This window comes from Panthera tigris, chromosome E2, assembly GCF_018350195.1.
Source record: "Panthera tigris isolate Pti1 chromosome E2, P.tigris_Pti1_mat1.1, whole genome shotgun sequence".
NCBI classification, from domain to species: domain Eukaryota; kingdom Metazoa; phylum Chordata; class Mammalia; order Carnivora; family Felidae; genus Panthera; species Panthera tigris.
Window position 1 is genome coordinate 11,113,517 of NC_056674.1, and position 26,471 is coordinate 11,139,987.

Sequence of the window (26,471 nt, forward strand, 5' to 3'; positions counted from 1 at the left end):
GAGACGCGGGGTCGGCGGGGGGTTGAAGATCGGGAAGCGCGAAGGGGAGGGCGGAGGGGGGGGGGACGGGCGGGGGAGGGGGCTGGGGAAAGCCCGAGGGAGGAGGAGAAGGAGGGAGGAACTTCCCAAAGTTGCAAAACATGGCTACCTTGCCTGCGGAGCCGAGCGCGGGGCCGGCGGCTGGGGGGGAGGCGGTGGCGGCGGCGGCGACCGAAGAAGAGGAGGAGGAAGCGCGCCAGCTCCTGCAGACTTTGCAGGCGGCCGAGGGTGAGGCGGCGGCCGCAGCCGGGGCCGGGGCGGGCGAAGCGGCGGCGGGAGCGGAGGGCCCGGGATCCCCGGGCGTCCCCGGGTCGCCCCCCGAGGCCGCTGCCGAGCCGCCCACGGGCCTCCGCTTCTCGCCCGAGCAGGTGGCGTGCGTTTGCGAGGCGCTGCTACAGGCGGGCCACGCCGGCCGCTTGAGCCGCTTCCTGGGCGCACTGCCCCCGGCCGAGCGCCTACGTGGCAGCGATCCGGTGCTGCGCGCTCGGGCCCTGGTGGCCTTCCAGCGAGGCGAGTACGCCGAGCTCTACCGGCTGCTCGAGAGCCGCCCCTTCCCCGCCGCCCACCACGCCTTTCTGCAGGACCTCTACCTGCGCGCGCGCTACCACGAGGCCGAGCGAGCCCGCGGCCGCGCGCTGGGCGCAGTGGACAAGTACCGTCTGCGCAAGAAGTTCCCGCTGCCCAAGACCATATGGGACGGCGAGGAGACCGTCTACTGCTTCAAGGAGCGCTCCCGCGCAGCGCTTAAGGCCTGCTATCGCGGCAACCGCTACCCTACGCCGGACGAGAAGCGCCGCCTGGCCACGCTCACCGGCCTCTCGCTCACGCAGGTCAGCAACTGGTTCAAGAACCGGCGACAGCGCGATCGGACCGGGGGCGGCGGCGCGCCCTGCAAGAGGTGAGGGGACCCGGGCGGCGCAAGTCCCGCTTTCCCGGGGACGTGCTACCCACCAACCCCCTCTCCCCCATACCCGCGCCGAGCTCCTGGGGACACCTCCTGCACACACCTTCGGGCGCTCCCCGCCCCCCAGCGCAGGGAATACGTGTGGACGGAACTGGCACACGCCCGGGGCCCTCTCCCCGACCTCACTTCTGTCGCGTAGGCTGGGAGACCTCTTCCCTCTGCTCCATTCGGAGCTCCATCCCGAATCCCATCCATGTTCTTGGCCAGGGGGAGGCAGTGAAGAAAACGGGGGGACTGCGGAAAGGGGGGCGGGCCTTTGTCCGTCCATCCCGCGTGGGGGCACCTTTCACGCCCGCGGGCCGCCGGGCCTTTCCCTGACCGAGGCTCTTCCTCACCCCCCCACCCCCCTGTGTGCCCAAACAGCGTGGTCCGTCGTCTGTCTTTGTTGTGAAACGTGAACCTTCCCCAGCTCCGGTTTCCCTGTAACCCAAGCCCTTCCCCTCCCACCCCTCGCGCCGGCCTCTCTCCCTTCTCTGACGCCCCGGGGGTGGGGGGAAGGCAGCGGGAACTGAGCGGGCGGCTGCCTCTCCACTCTCCGAAGACGCTGGGCTGCTTGCGGCCTGACCCAGGGGACTTCGGGCAGCCCAGTGCTCAGCCTCTGGGGCCCCGAGGCCAAGGGGCTGGGAGAGGAGGGCCTCCTCCCTCCGATGTGGCCAGCTTCGGCTCTTATGAAGAGGTATCAATGCTGGGCTTGGAAACGCTCTGTCTCAGGGGGCCTTGGGTGGTCTGACTGAGGAGGTCTTATGACCTCCCGAAATTGGCCACGGAAGTTTGGGCCGGGGAAAGCTGGGGAGGCAGTGGTGGGCCTGTGCTCCTGCAGGGCAGCTTGCTGGCCGATGCGGAAGCTCAGGCGTGGAGGAGCACAACTCACGATCCTTTCTCTGGCCAGCGAGTCTGACGGGAACCCCACGACTGAGGACGAGTCCAGCCGCAGTCCCGAGGACCTGGACAGGGGCGTGGCTCCAGTGGCCTCTGAGGCCCCCGCCCAGGGCTCCATATTTCTGGCGGGGGCCGCCCCTCCAGCACCGTGCCCTGCCTCCTCTTCCATCCTGGTGAATGGGAGCTTCCTGGCTGCAGGCAGCTCCCCAGCCGTGCTCCTCAATGGGAGCCCCGTCATCATCAACAGCCTGGCCCTGGGGGAGGCCTCCAGCCTGGGCCCCCTGCTGCTCACCGGGGGCGGTGGCGCTCCTCCACCACCACCGCCCCCGCAGCCCAGTCCCCAGGGGGCCAGTGAGGGCAAGACCTCCCTGGTCCTGGACCCTCAGACCGGGGAGGTTCGACTAGAGGAGGCTCAGCCCGAGGCCCCGGAGACCAAGGAGGCCCAGGGGGCTGCTTCGGTGCCGGCTGGAGAAGAGGCTCCGGGGCCTCTGCCCCAAGTGGTGCCCGGCCCCCCGCCGGCCGCCACCTTTCCTCTGCCCCCGGGACCGGTGCCTTCTGTAGCTGCTCCCCAAGTGGTGCCGCTTTCCCCACCCCCTGGGTACCCCGCAGGCCTGGGCCCCACCTCCCCGCTGTTGAACTTGCCCCAGGTGGTACCCACCTCACAGGTGGTGACCCTGCCCCAGGCTGTGGGGCCACTGCAACTGTTAGCCGCCGGGCCGGGCAGTCCCGTGAAGGTGGCGGCTGCCGCGGGCCCTACCAACGTGCACCTGATAAACTCCGGCGTGGGCGTGACCGCCCTGCAGCTGCCCTCGGCCGCGGCCCCAGGTACCTCCTGCCTGGCTGGGGCCTGGGTGGTGGCTGGGCTGGCCGAGAGTGCTGGCGGTGGGCTTCTGGGAGGCGGGGCAGCCTGTCCCTGGCGGTGTGTCCCAGAACCCTCCCGACGCCTGGCCCACCTCTCGTCCCCACAGGAAACTTTCTCCTGGCCAACCCCGTGTCTGGCAGCCCCATCGTGACAGGCGTGGCCGTGCAACAGGGCAAGATCATCCTCACCGCCACCTTCCCCACGAGCATGCTGGTCTCCCAGGTCCTGCCACCTGCCCCCAGCCTGGCCCTGCCCCTGAAGCCAGACGCAGCCATCTCGGTGCCCGAGGGAGCCCTCCCAGTGGCGCCCAGCCCTGCCCTCCCGGAGGTCCACGCCCTCGGCCCGCTCTCTGCACATCAGCCGCCACAGCCGCCACCCGCCCCTGCCGCCACCACTGCCGCCAGCCTGCCCTTCCCTGCGGACTCCTCCGGCCTCCTGCCGGGCTTCCCGGCGCCCCCGCCGGAAGGGCTCATGCTGTCGCCTGCAGCTATGCCCATCTGGCCGGCGGGCCTGGAACTGAGCGCAGGCACAGAAGGGCTGCTAGAAGCAGAGAAGGGGCTGGGGACGCAGGCCCCCCACACCGTGCTGAGGCTGCCGGACCCTGACCCTGAAGGACTGCTCCTGGGGTCCACGGCGGGGGGCGAAGTTGACGAGGGGCTGGAAGCCGAGACCAAGGTTCTGACCCAGCTACAGTCGGTGCCTGTGGAAGACCCCCTGGAACTGTAACCCGGCCGGGCCTCATCGCCTCTCCTGACAATGGTGCTCAAGGTCCAGGACAGCCCCAGACGAGGGGATCGCTCGGACACGACCGCTGGGAGCTGAAGATCCCACACACTACGTATCCCTGGGCCCCTTAACCTCTCCACGCCCTGGAGGTGCCGGGGGGCTCCCCACTGTCTGCTCCTGCCCAGGGACACCGTCCTCTGGATTGGAGGCCTCCTCTGTTACAGCCCTCTCCTTGCTCTGTGTCCCCAGTGTATGGGGAGCTTTGGGGGTCCTGACTCCGGGGCTGTGCCCCCCTCAACCCAGTACTAGCTGTGAGCTGAAAGTCCTGCCACGTGGCTGGATTTCCAGCCCCCTTGAGCCCTCTCCCTATCACTCCCTAAAACACTATTAATAGGTCCACTGACATCCAGCGTTCCCGGAACCACTTGGAGGGTGGAGGACAGGCAGTCCGCGCCCCAGACCACCAGCCCCTCCCAGCTGGGCCCTTCCTGCTGAAAAGGGAGGCAGGTGTGGGGAGGCCTGGGTGAGGCTCCTCCAGGACTAGAGGCCGCCTGATCACGTCCAGCCCCAGACCAAAGATCCCCTCACCCCTGGGGCAACCCTGACCCCTGTGTCTAGTTTGTATCATAAATCTTTATTTTTCTAGGACATGTTATGCCTCCGTTTCAATCAAAATAAAGTTAACAGACAACTAGAACCTCCAGGGGTGTGGGTTCCCTTCTAAATTACTTGCTCAAAGGAAAAGCTGAACTCTAAAAAGCCCCACCTGAGCTTCTGGCTTTCTCACTGTTGCTCCCTGGTGAGGACGGGGGTGGTGGGGGGGGGGGGGCGGGCGGGTGGGGGGAGTTTAGCTCCGTGGTGCTGCTTGGGAAGGTGTGGGCAGGGTGTTTCTCAAACTGCAGGCCTCGGGGCCTCTAGATCCTGCAGAAGGAGCACCTCCCACCCAGCGTTGAGGAAGCCAGGGGGCCAAAGGAGCCTCCCTTGTCTTTCTTGCTGGTAACAAGGGTTCCACTTACTTTATTTTGTGGAGAACAATAAATAGTCTATAAATAGAACAGGGGAGGGAGGTGTGGGGTGAGGCAAGAATGAACGGGGTTGAAACCATTGGATTCTGGGGTGGGCAAAGGAAGGGCAGGGCGAGACCCTCCGTGTAGACTTTACCTTACTGCATTTCATTCAGGGCTTCCTCCCACCCTGCAGCTCCCAGGATATACTGGCTAGAAAGGGGGTGAGGGAAGGGCAGTGGACTGCGGGCAGGCACAGTTCAGGCCGCCCTAGTACGAGGAGGCAAACTCATAAAGCATCAGGGTCAATAAATACGTCCCCTCCCAGCCGCACAGGAACTGGCCAAGGGACCTGCTCGAGGAGGGTTGAGGCCCAGGAGGGGACAACCGCTTTGTCCTGGCTCCTCATTGCAAACCATCCATAGCTGCGGGAGCTGTGAGATGGGCGGGGGAGGGGAGGAGAGGAGAGGAGAGGCGAGGCAGGGTTACCCTCTCAGTTGTGAGGGGGCAGCAGAGAAGCCAGATCTGAGGAAGAGCGGGCCTTCTCAGCCAGCAGCTGGTAGAAGGGCTTGGGGGTCCCCCAGTCTTCGTCGTCGCTGCTGGAGCTGTCCTGCTTCACGATCCGGTTGTGCTGGAGGCTGAACCTGCGCGCTTTGACGCTGGGGGAGAGGAGGCAGATCTGTCATTCCTTCCCTGTTCCCCGTCCCACCTCCCCGGGCCCAGAGCCTGGCTGAGGGGGGAGACGGGAGCCTTGTTTGGCCCCATCAGGCCAACCTCTGGGCCTCCAAGTCCAGGTCTGTGCGATGGAAAGAGTCAAGGGCTCTTCGCTGGAGCCTCAGACTCCCATGAGGTGTTAAAAACCGTGCACAGACATGTCATGTGTTTCAGGGGCCAGTGGGAAAGGGGCAGGTGACAGCTCTGATGTTAGACAGGAGAGGGTGGCAGAGAGGGGGAGGCAGGGAGGAGGCCTAGTGACAGGGCGATAAGAGTCAGCTTCCTGCTCTGAGAAGCTCCCTGCGGCAACAAGGGCAGAAGGGGGTCCACAGCCCGCTATTTGCCCTTCTAAGCTGCGAGGTAGGGCCCCTCTCTACCCATCACCCCCTAACACGTTCCTAGGCATTTGCAACACCCAACTCTTGCACCCCAGTCAGCTCCAGCCTGCCTCCGATACCATGAAGCTGGAGGCTCTGGGAAACAGAGCAGCAGTAGGGAGCAGGGAGGGCCCTCGGCTCCGGGCAGGGGCTCCTCACCAGTATGGTCTGCGCTCCTGCTGGGTCATCACCCGCCACAGTTGGGCCAGCTCCTTGGTGGCAGCCGTGGATGCGGTCCCAGGGCAGGCTCTGGGACAGGAGGGAGGAGGTCAGGAGAGGCCTTCGGGGGAGCCCGTGAAGGAGGTTTCCCTGCCCTCTCAGGGTCCTGGCTTTCCCATCCTCGTTGGCCTGAAAAGCCTCAGAACACACCCTCTGGGGCTCAGTTGTCAGAAAAGGGAGTGGGACTGAATGGTTGTTGGGAAGGGGACACCGTGTCTTGGGACGTGCGGAGGACCTGTATCTGCTGCTCCGGTACCAGCACCTGGATCTTCCTGTCAGGGCACCGTCTCCCCGTTGTGGATCGGGGGGCCTCCCCACCCTCCGCTGTCAGGGCTGGGTGACTGATCTAGCAGGTGAGCCCCGAGAACTTTTGCCGGAAACATTAGAAACAAGGAGCTCTCCTCCCACCAGGTTGTTTGGTGTGACCCTGCACTGACCCCACCCTGAGTGCTGAAGGACAAAGCCAACCCAGAGGAGCCAAGTAGGAGATGGGGACAAAACTTCCAGACCGCAACGTCTGAGCCCTAGGCCCAGCGGCACCTGAAGCAATCGCGTTCTCCCCTTCCGTCAGGTTATATAAGCCAATTGTCTTTTTCTTTAAGTGTGACTCGGGTTTCACTGCTTATAATTCGCAGGCCTTGACCAAGGCAGTGGGACCAAGTTAGATGCTGGGGGGGGGCAGGGCGGGGGGTGGGGAGTGTGGCCGAGGAAGGGTCACTGGGTCGTTTCTGGAAGGGGCAAATGTGTCAGACAGCAGGGACGACGCACTCTGGGGGCGGGGGGCGGGTGGACAGTGCAGGTCAGGCCCCACCCAGGGCCCCAAAGGACCCCCACCCACCGGATGTACTGTTTCCGGTTCATCCTGCAGAACATGATGAAGCCATTGACACACTTTTTCTTCATCTGGGTAGGGCAGGGGGGTTTCTTGTTCTCCTTGGGCTTCGCCTGGCCCCTGCCCACCTGGCCCTTGCCCGCCCGGCCCTTCCTGGCCTTTCTCCCCGCAGAGGGCTGGGTCGCGGCCCGCCTGGTGGGGGTCCATGTGTAGTCTCCGTCCTCATCGCTGGAGGACTGCAGGCGCTCGGGGTCGGCCTCATCGTCCTGGGCAGGGGACAGGGAGGTGAGAGTGGGCCGGAGACATGGGACCGACCCCTCCGATGGCTGTCCCCGCTTCACCTCTAGCTGCCTCCACACCGACTCTTCGTCCGTGTTCTCAGAGCTGGAGCTGGACGGCGCCTTGCTGTTCTCGCTCAGCGACAGGTAGCAGTGGTCCAGCGAGACAGAGGACTGGCACAGGCTGTGGGAGTCGGGGGGGTCCTTGGGAGCCTCAGAGGGTGTCTCCTGGGGAGTGAGGGAGAAAGACGGGAGATGTGGGGGAGACCGCAGTGTCCCAGCTCAAATTTAAGACTCCCTGGTCCAAACACCTCCTGGACATGTAGGCAAATGTTCCCAAGTTCCCACAGCAGGTCAGAGAGGGGCTGGGTGGGGCTCAGGTCCTCCGGGGCAATAGCTCTCGACGCCATCAATTCAGCAGCCGTTGTGTCCTGGGCAAGGCGTAGCTTCTCCGAGCATCAGGCTTGCCCACAGAATGGCGGTCACTACACGTGCCTCACAGGGCCGAGAAGCACCCACCACAGTGCCCGGCGCTTACTAGGAGCTCCGCCAAAGGTGTCTATGCTGTGATTCAGTTACTCGCTGAGGCAGGGGGCCGCCTCCCACACGAAGGAACACTTGTCTGGGGACCAGCTGGGTGAGTGGAGGGCCTTGGGGCCTGGTGTGTGTTGGGGGGGGGGTCCTCTTTCCAGCTGAAGATTCCTGAGCTCAGTCTGCCGTTTTTAGTTTCCTCATCTGTTGAATGCGGGTCACAAGAGACCCCACCTCACAGAGCAATTGTAAAATTACGTGGGGTCTCTTACGGGCACCTGGCAGCTTTTAGCTCTTATCCTTTGTGTCTAGTTTATTCCAAATGCCCAGCACGGAGTGGGGTGCCTGGTGGCCAGCAGTGAATGTTCAAAGGATAAGGACGGACAGACGAGGGCACAGACGGTAGATGAATCTCTGGAAAGACGAGGAGAAGGGTGAGCAGGTGGATGGTGAGTGGGTGGGGGAAGGCGGCTTAACGGTAGAGGAGACGGAGGAGTAAACGAAACAGGTGAGTGACACGTGCGGAAAGAAGGATGGACGTGTCTGCGGACAGATGCCTACCTTGTTCTGTGGCACCCCAAGCAAGCCATCGGGGAGTGGAGACTCAGGATCTAGGAACACTTCTTCAAAGAGACCTGTCAGGGAGGGAGACCAGGGCGGGGGCTGGAATGGAAATGCCTCCCTCGCAGGGCCGGCCGGAGAGCCTCAGTGCCCTTCTCTAGATTTCTGTTCTGGGATCTCCTGTCCCAGGTCCAAATCCAGCTCGCAGGCCAGCTCCCCTGGGGCACCTCCAACCTGAGCCGAGTGAGTGGGTCCCTACCGCAGGCTCCTGGAGCCTTCTCCTCACCACACTGGCCTGGGCTGCTTCCCCACGAGGCTGTGGGCTTCTCGAGGCAGGGCCTGGATGGGATTCACCCCTGGGACCCAGTTCTGCCGAGCACAGGGCAGCACACTTGGTGGGCATCACCGTATGTTTTCTTTCTTTCTTTTTTTTCTTTCAAGTAGGCTTCGACACCCAGCGTGGAGCCCAATGTGGGGCCTGAACTCCCAACCCTGAGATCAAGACCTGAGCTGAGATCAAAAGTCAGACACTTCACCAGCTGAGCCACCCAGGCGGCCCTCACTGAATGTTTTCTGAATGAACCAAGCGTTACATCTAGCCCTGGGCGCTCACCTTGCATCAGGTACTCAGTACCGTCCTCCAGGATCTGTTCTGGCAGCGTGTTTCCTGGGGAGCTGAAGAGGGAGGGGCTGAGCCCGAGGATCTCACTCGGGTGGCCTGTCACAGCCCAGCTGTTAACCTGGGGAGGCCCCAAGGCCAGCGAGCTCCCTGAAAAGGAAGCATCAGGCTTGAGGATGTGTCAGCCCCGACACAGCAGCTGGCTTCGAGGAGGTGGTGCTGGGCACTGGGAAAGGTGACTCTGCCGATCGCTCACTTGGAGCGCTTGGGAGAGGAAATTAAGAGACAAGATGCCCGGCATGATGCTGTGGATGGCCAAATCCGAAACCATCAATATCTGGTGTGCCAAATATGATAGATTGATTGTAGCTCCCCGGAGCTCTGTGTTAAGAAAGATTCTGAGGCAGTCTCTGGGCTCAACAGAAAGAATGATGGTTGATTACTAACGTCTGCCATAGCAACCGATGGCTCAGCGATAGCAGGTAAGCTTACGTGGCCCTGCCCGCAGCGGCAGTCCTGGTCTCCTCCCCGCCAGTAGGCCTCAGGAGGAAACGACCAAGGACGGCCCCCACACTAGCCTACAGGGAGGACAGACAGATCCAGTCACCATGGGGGCTGCCCTCTGGGGTCCAGGCAGGAAGCCAAGGGTCAGCATCTGGGGACTCCTTGTCCACTTCCTCGCTGGAATCGTAGAACACCATCTTCTGTCTGCAAGAGGTAGAATTCAAGAGGCAGACCCGGAGCCCTGGGCTGGGAGCTGCATGTGACCTGGGGCGAGCCGTTTCTCCCTGGGGCGTCTTGGTGTCACCCACTGTGATTGAAGATGGGGGTCGCTTTGTGCTGGCTGCTGGGGGGGGGGGCGGGGCGGGCCGGAAGCTTAATCAGCTGAGGCGCCTGCCCTCAAGGGGCTTCAGATTGTGAGGAGAGGCAGGTGTCATGGGGTGCTGGTGACACAGGGGGCAGGGCCGTGATGGGTGGCGTTCCAGGAGGACAGAGAAGGTGGACAAGGCAGGAGGGAGGACCACACTGAGGTCAGCCGGAAGGGTGGAGGCTTTCTAGGGGGATGAGGGAAACAGGCTTGCCGGGAAGAGGGATCAGAGGGTGAAAAGCCCAGAGGCGGCAAGAGTGTGGCTCCTGTGGAGTGGCACATATTTCGTGGTGTTAAGGGTAAGATTCATGGGCGAGGGGCAACAGAGAGGGCTGGCAGGATGAACCAGGGCCGGGGAAGTTCTATCTGGGCTCTTCCCCATGGGCACTGAGGGAGGCCTTAAAGCCACGAGCTGATGTGACCACAGTCTGTGGTTAGAGAAGTCAGTCAGGCAACTAGGGAGGACGGGCTGGAAGGGGTGAGGCAGGAGGCAGGGAGGCTGGTGAGGGGCTGCAGCCCTGGTCCGGCAGACCGGAAGCAGGGCCCTCCTTGGAGCCTCAACCGCCTGCACCAAGCTAGGCCCACAGAGGTACTCTCTCCACAGATACCAGCGAGGATGTAAATCAACCTCGCTTCTCACTGCCCCTCAGCCATTCCAGACCACACACCTCAGCCTCCCCCGCTCAGAGCCCTTGGGGTTCCCTTACCTGGGACAGGGCTGTGTCCTGTTGAGAAAATGGATCCCCTCGGCCCCTTGTTGGGCCTTGAAGGCAAGGTAGGGCCCATTACCCTGGGCACTGACTCTGCAACAGCAGCCTACGGGGGCAAGTCGGGATGCTTACTCCTGTGACTGGAACACCTCCTGGGACTCACAGACACAGGGATGCAGAGGTGCCGGGGCCTGCTACAGCCTCTCCCGCCCAGATCCTAGCAAGACCTCAGGCTGCGGGGCCTCTGCGTGAGGCTCCAGGACAACCCGAATGACCCCTGGGTTTCTGGAACCCTACCTCTTTCTCAGAAGCTGGAAGGGAGCTAAAATCCTGAAGTGGAATAGTGTCGATGAAAATGACGATAGCAAAGACAAGGACAGAGTGCTTACCGTGCCAGCGAGGTTTTAGACATTTTACGTGGCAGTCGGCAGCCCTGGGCTGAAAGGCGCCATTTTTACAAGCCTTTCACAGTTAAGTGAACAGAGGGGATAGAACAGCTCAGGGCCTTGCCTTCCAAGCACCCCTTTCTCGCCTGGCTCCCTGCTGGGTGTGTGTCTGCAACTTTTCAACCTGGCACACGGACCAGAGTCACGAGAGCGACCGCCTGCCCTCCCCCAGTTCTGTGACCCACAGCCTCACATGAGGGCCACACTGAGGCTGTCCCACAACAGAGCCTGAGAAGAAAAGAGAACAGGGAAAGAGGCCTGAGACAGCGTCTCTCTTGTGCACCATGGAGTCCCCAGCTACTGGGACCGGACTCAGGACATTGCTGGTACCTGACAAGCAGTGTATAAATAACCGGCTAAGATAACAGTGAGGAAGGAGACCAACTTGAGATGTCACAGTGGATGCTGTTCTCAGCCATGTCCAGCAACGTCAGCCGGGACCTTCCTCCCTTTCTGTCATCTTGAGGCAGGGCCGATGCAGCTTTGGGGTGACTGCTGGAGGTGGTGCATCTTGAAGGAGTGGTGGTCCTCCCCACATTTCCTGCTTGCTGCTCTGGGGATGGGGTTACCCACTTCTCGGGCTTGTCCAGGGCCAGGCAGCGGCGAGGCTTCTGGGCCCGGGTCTGGCGTTCTGGGGGAGCAGAGAGACAGGCGTCAGAGGGGGCCAGAATATGGCTCAGATGGGGGGCTATCTTCGCTCTGGGTCCCACAACCTATTCAAAGCTTTGCCCAGGTAAGCCTGGGCCTCAGTTGGAGATCAGCTCAACGTAGGCTCCCTTCCCCTGCCCACACGTTAGAATCATCTTGTGAGGTCTGGAAAAATACTGATGCCCAGGTTCCACCCCAGACCACTGGAATTTGAATTTCAGGGTATGAGGCGCAGAGATAGGCATTTTTTTTTTAAGTTTATTTATTTACTTAAAGAGAGTGAGAAAGCACGAGTAAGGGAGGGGCAGAGAGAGAGAATCCCAACCAGGCTCTGCATTGTCAACACAGAACCTGATGTGGGGATCAAACTCACGAACCAGGAGATCATGACCTGAGCCAAAACTAAGAGTCTGACCTTTAACTGACTGAGCCACCCAGGAGCCCCAGGGACAGGCATTGGGCTTTTTTTTTTTTTTTTTTGAGAGAGAGAGAGGGCACAAGTAAGTGAGTGGTGGAGAGAGAGAGAGGGAAAGCTAGAGCGAGAATCCTATGTGGGGAAGAGAGAGAGAAGCGGGGCTCACCTGAAGCGGGGCATGAGCTCACCCGAAGTAGGGCTTGAACTCACAAACTGTGAGATCATGACCTGAGCTGAAGTTAGATGCTTAACCAACTGAGCCACCCAGGTGCCCCAGGGATAAGCATTTTTAAAAGTACCCTGGATGATTCAATTAGATATGCAGCCGAGACTGGAAATCATTGTTTAGGTACAAGTCCCATTTTAAAAACATGTAAACTGAGGCATGTGGAGGGGAAGGGACACATAGCGAGTCAGTAGCAAGGCTGAGGCCAGCCCTAGGATGCTTGCTTTCCACACTTGGGTCTTTCCATCACCCCGCGCTCCCTGATGTCCTGGCCCAGGATGCATGACTGGGTGTAAAGACTACGTGCTAACAGCAGCTTCCACTCACTGAGCGCTGACCATGTGCCTCTCCACTCAGCGTTGCTCGAGGGGTGTGTACACAGGCTCATCCTTAACACCACCCAGTGGCAGGTACTACAATTTCCAGACCGGGAAGCTGAGGCTCGGAGGAAGAAAGTAACCGCTCCAGGGGCTGGGAGTTGAACCAGGTGGGTCTGTCTCACTGTAAAGCCTGGTCAGGGGCTCTGGGTTGCTGCCTGGGCCTCCCCGGAGTAAGAACGGCTCTGGGGAAGGAGCTCTGCTCCCAGTGACCTGGCTTCCTGTCTAGCCTCACTTGTACCTGACGATCCGGTCAGTTTCTTCTTCCGAGGTTTCCGGCAGCCTCCCTGGAGACGGGACTTCCTCCAGTGTGGGGAGCGCGAAGGGGTGGAGCCTCTCAGCTTTGCTGGGCCCACGGCCGGGTTCCGAACCAGCCCTGCACAGGACGGACAAAGAGTCAGGTCGGGTGGCCCCAACCAGCTGACTTTACAAGTGTGGAAACTGAGCTCCTGGGAAGAGATCGGATGGATGGCTGTGAGGCTGCACATCCAGGCAGTAGAGGTACAGGGCGAGAAGTCAGGTGTCCCCAGGGCCATCCTGGGCCTCTGCCAAGAGGGAAGACAGGCTCAGCGCTTCCCAAATGCTTCCCCGTAGGCCTCATCCCCAACCAATGCCTCCTCCTACCTTCCTCAGGGCAGTGAAGACTCCGCTGCCCACCCTGGCTTGCCTGGGGCCTATCAGGCCTCTCAACTGTCCTTTGTTAGCATCTCCCAAATGTACCACTTCTGTCTACAGCCTCACCCTCAGTGCTAGCTCGGTCTGTCCGGTCATCCTGTCCAGATCACTCCTGAAGGCCTCTTCGCTGACCTCCCTGACTCCAGTTTCTCACTTAATACCCAATCCCGCACACTAGATGTCAGGCTCGTCTTCCAAAAAAAAAAAAAAAAAAAAAAAAAAATCTGATCCTGGCTTTCCCTGGCTCAAAGCCCTTCAGGGTCTTGGACCCTCACCTCACCTCCTCTCACTGTGGCCTGTGGATTTTTTTATGCCGGAAACAAGGACGGCACCCGGCACACGGGGAACAAGCGGCTTGTTCCAGGCACCGTGTGACACTTTCTATGCGTATTAACTCATTTAAGCCTCATGACGAACACAGGAAGGAAGTACAGGTGGCCCCTGAACAAGCAGGGTTAGGGGCGCCCATCCCCCTGCGCTAGAACTTCACTACTAATAGCCTATTGCCGACCAGAAGCCTGACCAATAACATAAACAGTTGACTCACATATATTTTGCATATTATACGTGTTATCTACTGAACTCTTACCACAAAGTGAACTAGAGAAAAGAAAATGTTAAAAAACCGTAAGGAAGAGAAAATACCATTTACAGTTCCGTACGATATTTCTCCCGAAGTGCCTGTGTAGAGGTGAGTCCATGCGGTTCAAACCCATGTTAGTCCAGGCTCAACTGTGCTAGTATTTTGCAGCCGTGGAAACTGAGGCATTGAGAGGCTGAGGTCCCGAGACCTGTGTCCGCGTCAGGATCCCGTTCAAGAACCTCGCGCGTCATCTTGATGTTACGCGGTCCCTCCAAGCGTGCCCGCTGCTGGCCTGTCCCAGACCTTCCACAGGTGTCTCCTCATACACGCCCATTGCTGCTTCTGCCTGGTGGGGTCCCCCTGCCCCTATCCTCCAAGGCCCAGTCGCAAGGCCCCTCCCCGCCACAGTCTTCCCAGATGCCCCTAAGTTCACAGCATCACACGCATCTCTCTGTCTCTGTCCCCTCGGCCAGGCTCTGAGAGGCCGGAGGGCCTGGACTCATCTAAGTCACTCACTCGGTGCCCCCGACGGCAGCACAGCTCTTGGTCTGTGGCAGGCATTGGGAGATGGGGACTGAACTTACTTACCCCCAAGTCCGCCTTCCCCATTGGCGGTGTGGAATTTGAGCAAGGCCTTGGCCACATCGATGTTTTTCTGGAGGTACTGAATGTAGTGCAGGACGTGCAGGAGAATCTCCTTCTGCCCTCAAAAGAAAGACAAGGCTGAGCACCAGAGTGGGGTCCCACGACAGTGTGAGGCTACTGGGGACCAGAGACAGAAAGGCTCTGGGACCGTGTTCCCCACCCCAACAATTCCTCCACTGGCAGAGGTGCTCCTATTCTGCTGTTTAGTCCTTGCTGCCGCTCAGGGAGACTTTTGTTACAGCTAAGGAAACTGAGGCTCAGAGTGCTAACGCTAAGGTGAAAGAGAGGAAGTGGCAGTGCTGGGATCTGAACTCGGGTCCGCCTGCCTCCTGGCCCAGTTTTTCAACACACACCATCTGGCTTTCCACCCCTGACCCTTCGCGTATGCTGTATTCTCTACCTGCAAAGCCCCCCTCCCCCCTCCCCACAGACCCCTGCTCTGGCTTCTCCACCTTTGAGCCTTACTTAGCACAGTGGTCTCCCCTTCCAGAAACTTTCCACCTCCCTGACCCCTCTCACCCAGGCTGGGTCAGATGTCCCTCCTCAGCATTCTTGTAATACCCTGGGCCTGTTTTATAATTACCTGTTTATGCGTTATTTTCTCTCATTGACCTTGAACTAGTTGAGGGTAGAGATTGTAGCTAAGCGATTCCTGTATCCCTTACTCACAGAATAAAGAGGTAGCTTAGCCAGTGTTCGCTGAAGATTGACCTCCCCCGTAGCACTGAGCATGATGCCTTCTGCCCAGCAGGCATCAGCCAGCCAGCCAGCCACCAAGTACTGACTCAGTTGGTATTGGAGACACGAAGCTCAAACAGACCACTACCCACTGAGGGCCAGGTATGCAGGGGTGAACCAACACACTTCTGTTTACCTTCCTGGAATTTATAATCTAGGGAGGGCAGTGGGCCTCAATAAACTCAGAAATGATGCAAAATTACCAACCGTGTGATAAGCATTCCGAATAAGAGTGTAACAAGAGATTCTGAAAGTGGACTTGAGTGTCTGAAAAAGCATTTTAACGGAGACCTGAAGAATGACAGGGGTTAGCCTGGGGAAGAGGAGAGGGAAGAATGCCAGCAAGTATTTCTTGGATTGAACTGGATCCCTAGCATAACAACAAAACCATTAGCAGTAATCTTCCAAACCTGAGATCAGGAAACACGATCCCACAAAGGGAAATGTGTGAAACCATTCCAGAAGATATAACACCGATGGTCGCTGAAATGATCTGACCTGATCCACGGAAGGAAGCTGTAATCTAACTAAGGAATATGTGTGACACAGGCAGGAGACTATGTATTACTTTGGAAGGACCTGGGCCCCATGTGCCACTTCCTGGGTGGGTATTGGGAGCAGGCCACGTTACCTCTTTGTGCCTCAGTTTTCTCATCTGTGCAGTGGGAATGAGGATATTCACATAGGCTCCGAGGATCATCGTTAGGATTGAATAAACTAGTGTGTGTGAAACTGCCCAGCACAGAGCCTGATACACTTTGGGTGAGAACACTTTCATCAGGTTCTCAAAGGATTAAGTGAGGACCTTTTCTAACTTTGAGAACCGAACTGTGGGTTTCTCAAGATCAGGTACGGTATCTCCAACACCAGGCTTGACACGCGATTGGCACTCACTAAGCTAAAATGTTTATGAACTATAAAGTAATATGTAATGTTTTTTATTACTGGTATCATTTTTTAGTGTTTATTTCTGAGGGGGGGGGAGGGGCAGAGAGCGAGAGACACACAGAATCCAAGGCAGGCTCCAGGCTCTGAGCTGTCAGCACAGAGCCTGACGGGCTCGAACTCACAAACTGTGAGATCATGACCTAAGCCGAAGTTGGATGCTCGACCGACTGAGCCACCCAGGCGCCCCATACTGGTATTGTTTTTATGCAGAAGGCAATTGGGCATCAATTCAGACTCCAAGACCAAAGGCTCAGTGATCAATACTTCAGGAAGGTTAGTATGGGGACTACCAGCAGAGGTTCAAATCCCGGAGACCTTCTGAAGGGAAGATAGATGGTCCTGTAACATTCTCAACTCAGGGAATTCAGGCACTCACTCATCTACTCGTTCTTTCATTCACAAACACCTATGGAGCACTGAATGACAGAACCGTTGAGGAGGTGAGCCTTTGGAATGCCACAAACCTGACTCTCTCTCTCTGCTATTAACCAGCTGTGTCCTTGACCCCTCTGTGCTTCAGAGGGGTGAGTTCCGCCAATGGGGAACTCATGCTGGGAACTCTGTGAGTTCCCAGAGGATGGGTCCCAAGTTTCTTTGCCTCCCCTTGTTGAGACGAGAACAGCTTCTGACATCCAACCGTCTTTCCATAACCAGCTGATGACTGAACGAATGACAGGATGGAATGAGAGGAACGAGAGCGAGAAAGCATCACACCAGGCCTTCCAGATCTTTGAGTCCCTTATTAAGTTGCTCCCAGTGGCGGGAGCAAGGTGTCAGCTCAGCACCGCATACTTTTATTGAGGAGCCACTGCCGACGCCCAGAGAAGCCTTATCTATCTCTACCTCGCGGAGGAGATGCCCACAGGACACAAAACAAGGGACTCACAGAGAGGGAACCGACATTTGGTCGTGGCTATTATGTCATTTTGGCCTCACAGTATTGCTGGGTAGTAGATGTTATTGTTTCTTGTTTTACAGCTGAGAAGCATGATGCTGGAGAGGCTGACAAGCTGAGCGCCCGGCCCAGAGTCCTATCGTTTGGGGGCTGAAGGGCTCAAACCCATGGCTGTTTGAGTCCCAAAGTGATGACCTTTACCAGGCTCCTTGCCGATTTTCCCCTCCCAGGTTCCCCTGCCTGCTTTGCAAAAACAGACCTCCCCCCCCGCCCTCCCGCCACCACCACCACCGGTCTTCTGGTCATGGGATCACAGAAATGCCCCATCGAGGGCGCCATCCCTGAAAGGGCCTGTCGAGGGGTCCCAGCATGAGGGAGGCTAAGCTGGTTACTGATATCTTCAGATCTGCCTCCCACGTCCGCCTCCTCTCCCTCGGTCCCCATACCTTGGTGAGCTTCTTGGTACCCTTCTTCAGGGCCATGGGTAGCAGCAGTGCCAGCTCCTGCAGTTTGCTGGTGTGGTTTTTCCTTTGCCTCCTGTTTTGGGCCAAGAGCCGGTTTGGGTTAGGACAGCCAAAATGGAAATTGGCCCCTGACCCCCAAACCACTGGTCTCAGGGTTCCCCTTCTCAGAGAAGCTCCCTGCCCCTGACACCCCAGACTGAATCCTCATCCCCTCGGTCATCAAATCTCACCCGTTCCCCTTGCAATCCCTTCTCTCCACCCCCAGCCCCTGGCCTGGTCCACATGTTGACATTCCCTTAGCTCTCCTGGCCTCCTGTCTGGCCTCCTCCAGCCCATACTGTCTCCTAGAGTCAGGGTGATCTTTCTGAAAACCAGATCTGCCCACGGTTTTCTCATCTGTGCAGTGGGAATGAGGAGATCCATTCAGGCTCAGAGGATCATCAATAGGACTGAATAAATCAGTGTGTGTGAAGCCGCCCAGCACAGAGCCTGATATGTTACTTGACTAATAAGTGTTTCAAATCTCTCAACGCCATCCTATTATTAAAGGTCAAGTTTAAACTCTGAACACAGCTTTTATAATGCCCCTCAAGGCTGGGGCGCCTGGGTGGCTCTGTCGGTTGAGCGTCCGACTTCAGCTCAGGTCATGATCTCACGGTCCGTGAGTTCGAGCCCTGCGTCGGGCTCTGTGCTGACAGCTCAGAGCCTGGAGCCTGTTTCAGATTCTGTGTCTCCCTCTCTCTCTGCCCCTCCCCCGTTCATGCTCTGTCTCTCTCTGTCTCAAAAATAAATAAACATTAAAAGAAAAAAATAATGCCCCTCAAGGCCTGGCTCTGCTGACCATCCTGGTCTCATCTCTTACTTTCTTTGGTTCTCCCCCATCAAGTGACTCTAACTCCACAGGACAGGTGGGATACCTCTGCTAAGGTCCCTCAGCCCCATGCTCACGCACTTCTCTGGGCCCTGCTCTGAGCTGAGAGCTGGTGGAGGGGGGAACCACTGTATCTCTAGCATCTAGAACAGGGTCTGGCACGTCGTGGGAACTCGGCACATCTTTGCTAGATAAATAAATAAGGGCATGGCAGAAGCTGACTCCTGGGGGGATGCAGAACTTCCAGGATCTAATCCCTGAATCCATAATTCATCACATATCCCTGTATACACACCTCCACCCCAATCTTGACAGATGGAGACACAAAGACAATGGAGCCTCTCTCCCAAATTACACACCATTGCCACCACTCCCATGACTCCTTTTGAATGCCCAGATCCCCCCCGTTTCCACCCATCTTTGTCTCACCTTCCTTGGGGCTCAGTTCAATTGCCACCTGCCCCAGGCAGCCCCTGGCGACCACCCTTGCCTTCCTCCCTTGCTCTGAATGGCCACAGCACTTTGTCACCTGCAGCATGGCCACGCCCAAAACACTCCCTTGATTACAGCCAGATGTTTAGTTCCTACTCACACATCCACAAACTAACACCTCCTCCTTTTCAGGCCCCGCGCTGGACACCACGGAAGGTGAGAGAAATCATGTTCATTGCCCTCGAGGAGATGGGGGAGTAGTGTGGGACACACACTTATCTCCCTAACCAAACTCTGGAGCTCTAAAGAATCTTTCTCACTCATTCACTTAGCAATTACTTATTGGGCACCTACTATGTGCCAGGAATGGTGATAGGTGATAGGGATAAACGTATATAAACAAAGGGACGCCTGGGTGGCTCAGTTGGTTAAGCATCTGACTGCAGCTCAGGTCATGATCTCATGGTTCGTGGGTTCAAGCCCCACATCGGGACCTATGTTGACAGTGCGGAGCCTGCTGGGGATTCTCTCTCTCTGCCCCTCCCCTGCTCTCTCTCTCTCTCTCTCTCATTCAAAATAAGTAAGCTTTATTTAAAAAGTATAAAAAACAAAATACAGCTCCTTCTAGAGCCCACAGTACACTCAGGGATAAAGGCATTAATCAAATTGTCACACAAACAAACATAAAATTCCAACTGGGACCAGAAACAGCTATAAAACTTACTGGGGTGGAGAGCCTTGCAGATGAAAATGTGGGGCCCCTTTTTCAAAAATTAAGAATTTCTACATGGTGAGAGCAGAGCATCAAACCAAGAATCAGGCTCTGCCAAGCACAGGGCTCTGTAACTGCATGCGTTGCACACCCATGAAGTTGGCCCTGATGGAGACAAAGACACCTGCTTGGTGTTAGGAGAACTTGTAACAGGTGTCTTTGATCTAATCGGAGGTTTTCCCTGAGGAAGTAAACCTGGCCAAAACCTGTGCTGAAGGATGAGTGGAGATGGATAGGTGAAGAGAGAACAAGAACATTTCAGATAGAGGGAACATGTGCAAAGGCCCTGTGGCACGAGGAAGCATGGAGAACTCAAAGGAAGTAAAGCTGCCAGTGTCCTGGCCCACAGAAAGCAAGGGGTCTTGTGGGGTGACACAAGGCTGGAGAAGATAGGGGCCAGATGAGGCAGGGTCTCAGAGGCTCATGGTACAGAAGAGTTTTGCCCTTATCTGAAGACCAACAGGAAGCCATAAAAGGGCCTTACACAGGGGATGATATCATTAGTGTACCCTCTCAAAACTGCTATGAATACAGGAGACTATGCATATTAGTCAACTGAATGGAGGAATAAAAGAAAAACAAATCTCTGGTCTCAAGTTACTTCCTGGTAGAAACCACAACTTTGAGGGGCTAGGGTGTTAGCGGTCTATCCTTGGAGGAAAACTGGGTTAGGCTGACCTCTAAAGTCCTGTCGGGCCCTGATATTTACTTTTTGCATACCACTTTCCTTCTGTTCTAGAGGAGCCCCTGGAAGCCCCAGCGAGAAGCAAGGAAGGAAAGCAAGGAAGAAAAAAGTGTCCAGGCCTATTTAAGTTCAAGGTGTTATTTGACCATGTCTGGGAAAAAGAGTTTCATTTCAACTGTATGTAGTCCCTGGGTGTTTACTCGGGGTTTTGCAAAGCACCGAGAGAGCCTTCTGTGTGCAAACACAGAAGTTCCAGGAAAAAAATTTACAGGGAGAAAAAGGATGACTAGGCATCACAAAATCTTGGCATCTCATGGGCAGTAGTCCTGAATAGGTGTAACCTGGGGTCTGCCCCCAGGGGCCTCTGGGCTCCGGGCACTTCCTCCCATGGCTGCCTCTTTCCTTACTGGATGGTTCGGGTTTCAGACAGACTCTTTCCTCATAGTGTCTATAATTTTCACCCGCTAATTCCAGCTCTGCCCTCTGGGGCTTCAGGAACCGGCCAGCTGCAGCCACATGGGTCCTTTTTCCGTTTCTCTAAACCGCCAAGTTTCTCTCTGCCTTAGGGCTTTTACTATTCCTCCACCTGGAATGTTCTTTTGCCCTAATTGTTGTATGGCTGGTGTGTTCAGCACCTAGCTTAAATATGACCCCCTCTGAGAGGCCTTTTCTGACCAACTGATCGAACTAAACACATTCTCTGTCACCTCCCCATATCATTTATCAGAACCTGAAATCTTTCTTTATTATAAATACCACAGGGCAGGGATTTTGGTCTTTTTTATTAATTGTTATATCCCACACTGACTTATCCATTAGGTACAGTAAGTACAGTACATAAATCTGGTGCCGCTTTTAAGGGCTCATGAAAATATTTTCTTTTTTCTTTGGAGATTTTGTTTTTTAAGTAATTTCTACACCCAATATAGGGCTTGAGCTCAAAACCCTGAGTTCAAATGTTGCATGCTCCCCTGAGTGAGCCAGTCAAACACCCTAAAAATGTTTTAATTTCTTTTAAAATCGATACTGATGTTGTTGTAAACTATAATTTAAAATATGTTTTTGGGGGCGCCTGGGTGGCTCAGTCGGTTAAGCATCCAACTTTGACTCAGGTCATGATCTCTCAGTCTGTAAGTTTGAGACCCGTGTCAGGCTCTGTGCTGACAGCTCAGAGCCTGGAGCCTGCTTTGAATTCTGTGTTTCCCTCTCTCTCTCAAAAGTAAATAAAACATTAAAATTTTTAAGGGGCGCCTGGGTGGCTCAGTCGGTTGAGTGTCCGACTTCGGCTCAGGTCATGATCTCACGGTCCGTGAGTTCGAGCGCTGTGTTGGGCTCTGTGCTGACAGCTCGGAGCCTGGAGCCTGCTTTGGATTCCGTGTCTCCCTTTCTCTCTTCCCCTCCTCCACTCGTGCTCCATGTCTCTCTCAAAAATACATAAACATTAAATAAAAAAAAAGTTTTAATACAAAACTTCTTAAAAATTAAAAAAATTTTAAATACATTTTTAATGGAGGAAGGGGTTCAAGAAGGCAAATGGCCTAGGGCCTATGAAAGTCATGTGTTGCCCTGACTATATCCCAGCTCCTAGAATAATGACCAGCACTAAGTAAGTGTTCAACAAAAAATTATTGAATTTATGGATGTTCCTTCTGTCTTCTGATGGCCTCAGCCTTTGAAATGGCAAATGACTCTATTTCTTGGGTTTCCTCTTCCCTGAGCTAATCAGGCTAAACCCTCCCTAGTTCTTTTATTTTAAGGGAGCTGGAAGAGCCAGTCCAAATATCTCATATTAGATATAGGAAAACTAAGGCCCAGATCCTAATGTGCAGACATTTAAGAGTAAGAGCTGCCCCAAAGTGGGACAAAGCAGGGGGCAGTGCCCGGAGGCAGCATGATAGTTCGTTATAAGCTCCAGCTTTTGAATAAGACAGATCTAGATGGAAATCCCAGCTCTGTCACTTGCTGTGTGACTTTGGAAAAATTTTTGACCTGACGCTGTTTTAAACTAATTTATAAAATGGAGGTGGCTAGAAAATTTTATCTTGTCTGGAGGGTGTTGAGCAGAACACCTGGCACATTGAGAGTGCTCACAAAATGTTCGAGATAGAAGGTGAACGGTCAATTGTCAGAATTTTCTAGGGAGAAAGGATGCTGAAGGAGGGGGTGGAAGGTTGGCAAACCTGTTGGTTTTGGTTGATGAACATTTAATCCCCCTTGTCTGGTAATAATTTCCTTTGGAACCACCCCTCCCCCACTCTCAGTCTATGTGGCCCAGAAAGGTCAAACCCAACCTCCCCCTCCACTCGGCAGCATAGAACTAAGGTCCAGCTAAGAAGAGTCACGGTGATTGGTTCGGGATTGGGGTCCTAACCCAGCTTTGGCCAATCGGAATCAAGGGTCCTGGAAAGAGACTCCCTGCTGGGGTTGTCAGGCTGGCAGGATGTGGTTCTGGAGCTTCTGGAAGCCATCCTGCCCTCATAAAGAGACAGCCTGCTTAAGAAGGGAGCCAACAGAGGGCAACAGCAGAGGCAAGCGAGGCAGGTTCCTTGCCTGGACCCAGCCAAGCCGGATGCCCCTGAATTTTTAGTTTAAAGGACCCAATGAGGAACCAATGACCCTTTTATGCTTAAGCTGGTTTCAGCAGGTTTCCCGTTAATTGCAACTAAGAGTCTTTATTAATACAATGACCAACACCCTCCCCCCATCTAGAAAGGGGGAAAAGGGAATACATTGTTGGTGACCTCTGGGATTCCAGGAGGAATGGGCAGCAGGAAAGGCATTCTTCATTTTCTTCATAGTGCTCCTTCTGAGCACAGAACCTAAGTCAAGAACCTGAACAAAGCAGATGCTGAATTTTAGAGTTAATAAATGAATGGAGAGATGGATGGACAGTAAGTCATTTGGGGAGACAATGGGGATAAGATGAGCTGTGGCTCTCTTTTCTTTAGCCAGGCTTTGGAGGGAAGGAGAAACCGACCCAACCCTCAATCTGCTGTGAAAATCCCCTCTATGAGATTCCTGGCCCTTGATAGGTGTTTGCCGGATGAATGAATACAGGAAAAAAAGAAAGGGAGGAGGGCGTTTAAGAAACTCAGAAGGTCAAAGCCTGCAAGGGTCTCAGAGATGATCTTTGGCAACCACCTCAGAGTTCTTTCATCTTGAAAATGGCGGTAATATTCGCCCATACTCCCTTCTGCAGTCGTAAGGATTAAAGAATATCATACAAACAAAGGGCTTAGGGGAGAGTCTGACAAACAGTAAACGCTCAGTAAACATTATCGTCATTATTCAACGAGAGTGGCCGAAGCTGTAAGGGAGATAGACAGGGTAGAGCCCTTACCTCTCACTGGGACCCAGGGGACTGGCTCTGGGCCATTCAGGGGAACACAAGTGTCTACTGGAATGCCACATCTGCAAAGAGGGAAAAAAAGAAAGAATTATTAGTGACCTCTGGGATTCCAGGAGGAATGGCTAGCAAGGTGGGCAGCCTTCATTTCCCCCAAGTTGTTCCTTTGAGCACTCAGACAGCCCAAGGGTCCCCGACCCCCACAAATATGGGCCCAGAGACCAAAGTCAAACCCCTGAACTCTCAACCGAAGTCCCTGAATCCCAAACTGTAAATTTGGGCCAAGTTGTGATCTGTACCTAAAACTAAACACACATTCCCACACTTTAACTTCAGAACTTCTGTCTTAATAGTGACACGTCACACGGCCAGGCCTGCAACCTGGCTTGAGCTCTCTAAACGGTGAGGTTAAGATGCAAAAACCATGACCTGAAACTCTCAAAGTGAAGATCTAAAACCCCCAGAGATGCCCTCCCAAACCTAAAAACCCTCAACAGAAATACTGAGATACTCTAGACCCCCGAACTGGCTACTTCTGATCTCCAAATACGACCCCAATCCCAGTCCGGTTGAGATCACAGACCACAAACCTTAACAGAGAACCCAAACCCTCAAATAAGAAACCCAAAAGCCCCCAGAGCAAACCAGAGTCTCCCACGGTGATGTTGGATCCAAACACAAAGACCTCCAGACCCCAGAACTATCCTTTCAGACCTTCAAATTGTGACGCCCCCCCCAACCCTACAATGGAGATCTCACAGGTGAGTCCCCAAACTGACGCCCCGTACTCAGCGTGGGGACTCCAGGCCCCGAAATTTAAGCCTCAAACTCCCAAATGGTGACTTCAGCCCCGAAATCTCACACCTCCTACTCCACACTGGGATGCTAGATCCCTAAATCCAATGCAAGGCTTCGAACCTCCCATATCAGGCCCCGGGGCCCCCAAGTGATACCCCGGAACTCAAAATCTCCCCAGGATCTCCCGATCCCAACAGGAAAGCTTCCAGTCACAAAGCCCCCACACCTTCAGACTCCAATACTAGTCACTCCCAGATACAAAGCCGGAGATCCCAGGTCCCGGATCCCTATCCGACAGCCCCGACACTCTTCAGGGTCTTCGGTATCCCAAACCTGAGCCTGGACCCCCAAACCTCGGCCCAACCTCAAACCCAGCACCCCCCCGCTCTGCGGCCCCTGGCCTGCCTTGCTCCGAGCACCCGGGTACGTCCGCCTTCCTGTTCCCCTGCACCTCCGGGAGGGAGGCCACGACCACAGAGCGCAGCTCCTGAGCGGACCCCAAGCTCCCCACTTCTGGAGGGCGAGTTCCCCTCGGCCTCCAGCACCCGCCTCAGGACGTGCAAAATGGCGCGAGGCCCCCCCTTGTGGTTTCACGCCAGCTCCACGCTCAGGAGCCCGATCGGACAGCGTCCGGCGCGCCTCCTGGGAGGCGGGCTGCGCCCGCGAGCCTCAGGCCGGCCTCGGCCACCGCGCTCCCCACCCGGGCGTGGGGTGGCCGCGAACCCCCTTAGCTCGAGGCTCCCGGGCGAGGCCCGTGGAGGGGAGCAAGAGCGAGCTCCTGAGGCCAGGCCACGCCCCCGCCGGTTCCCGCCAAGGTGTGCGGGGCACGAGACTGCAGAGGCGAAACGGCAGGGTGCGAGGGGCCGTGCGCAAGCGCGCCTGGGGACGGGCCCGGTCTTCCAGCGCCCGCGGGAGCTTCGCCTCGCGCCTCCAGACAAGGCCCCTGCCGGTGCGCGCCAAAGGGCCAACCAATCAACGCTCAGGCAGCTGCCCGCCTCCCCGCCCCCGTCTGGCCTCGCCCCCTCAGCTGATTCCTGAGGTCCGGGACCCCGGGATCCCGAGGAGGCGGAGTCTCCCCAACCGCCGACTCTCAGGAGCAGAGAAGGATCTGGCCAGGGTCCTTTCCGGCCTTCATTCCACCTTTTCCTTTCGGCGCATAGCTGAGGAAGGCCTGCTCGGTGCCAAGGATCGTGCTGGAGGCTGGGAATTTCGCTGCGGTCCTCCCCGCGCAGTCGGGAAGCTCACAGCCCTTGAGACTCTAGTGAAGCAGTGGCTGCGTTAAAGAGCGATAAATTGAGAAAAGATGCAAAGAGGAGGGTCGTTGGAATTGGCCTTCGGGAGCAGGTCCCCTCGCGAAGGTGTATGCTCCTTGATAGAGCAAACTGTCTTTTAGAAAGCTCTTTCTGATGGCCCGTGAGGATGGGCTGGAAAAGAAGCCTAAGGGAAAGTGATGTAACGACCAAGTGGAGAGACTTGGAGACCCTGGCGTCCAACACACTTCAGTTCAAATCACTTTCTTGCTGTATCGCCATGGAGAAGGGTTTTAATTTCTTTTTGCCTTAACTTTCACGAAGTTGGAATACTACTTGGGTTGTCTGGGGGCGCCTGGGTGGCCCAGTCGGTGAAGCCTCCGACCTCAGCTCAGGTCAAGATCTCCTGGTCTGAGAGTTAGTTCCAGCCTGCGTTGGGCTCTGTGTGGACAGCTCAGAGCCTGGAGCCTGCTTCCGATTGTGTATCTCCCTCTGTCTCGGCCCCTTCCCCGCTTGCACACTCTCTCTCTCTCTCTCTCTCTCTCTCTCTCTCTCTCTCTCAAAAATAAATAAACATTAAAAAAAAAAATACTTGGGTTGTCTGCAGGGTGTCTGGCACATGGTTAGTATGCAATACATATTTACACAAGACTTATTTACACTGTTCTGGGCGCTTGAAGGAGATACAAAGGTGCCTGTCCTCGTGGAGCTTCTAGGATGTTGACTAGTTCCTAGTTCGTGGGGCTTTCCTCCCTTCTAACACTTAATGTTATCATTTGTAAATTAGGAGGTGGTGGTAAGAAAATCAGGAGGCGGTGGTGGCGATGGAAAAATGTCTGAGAAAGTAGAGGGCACTGTTAATTATTATGTTAATTAGTATAACTAAACGTGCTCTTTCGCAACTCTCCACCCCTCACAAACGTCTCTTGGCAATTTGCTCAATTTCTTCCAAAGGGCCCCGGGCCAAAATGGAGGAGCCTGGACTCCATCTCCCAGAGCGCCTGGCGGGGCGCTCTCTGCGCCTGCGCCGCAAAGTGCCCTCGCCGCCTCCTGGGAGTTAGAGTCGATCTTCTC

General features: G+C 56.0%; 2 protein-coding genes across 5 annotated transcripts; one reads left to right on the forward strand and one right to left on the reverse strand.

The window, feature by feature from the left end:
* The first annotated feature begins 79 nt into the window (after positions 1-79).
* Positions 80-4,238, forward strand: SIX5 (SIX homeobox 5). The gene is made up of 3 exons (XM_042968582.1): positions 80-937; positions 1,893-2,707; positions 2,851-4,238. Exons 1-3 carry the CDS (start codon positions 141-143, stop codon positions 3,468-3,470), a joined length of 2,232 nt encoding a protein of 743 aa, XP_042824516.1. The 5' UTR covers positions 80-140; the 3' UTR covers positions 3,471-4,238.
* A 118-nt stretch (positions 4,239-4,356) lies between these two features.
* Positions 4,357-24,866, reverse strand: MEIOSIN (meiosis initiator). Of its 4 annotated transcripts, none has more exons than XM_042970280.1 (14): positions 24,599-24,866; positions 23,344-23,414; positions 17,226-17,316; positions 14,142-14,253; positions 12,537-12,671; positions 11,015-11,260; positions 10,181-10,289; positions 9,213-9,313; positions 8,600-8,755; positions 7,987-8,060; positions 6,958-7,122; positions 6,623-6,882; positions 5,725-5,814; positions 4,357-5,133 (listed from the first exon to the last, which is right to left on the reverse strand). In XM_042970280.1, exons 2-14 carry the CDS (start codon positions 23,412-23,414, stop codon positions 4,968-4,970), a joined length of 1,776 nt encoding a protein of 591 aa, XP_042826214.1. In that variant the 5' UTR covers positions 24,599-24,866; the 3' UTR covers positions 4,357-4,967. The 4 variants fall into 4 exon arrangements, with proteins under 4 accessions (XP_042826214.1, XP_042826213.1, XP_042826215.1 ...); XM_042970279.1 differs by having other exon boundaries at positions 24,553-24,866; XM_042970281.1 differs by lacking the exon at positions 24,599-24,866 and adding an exon at positions 22,745-22,835 and having other exon boundaries at positions 23,344-23,397.
* Between the last annotated feature and the right edge of the window lie 1,605 nt (positions 24,867-26,471).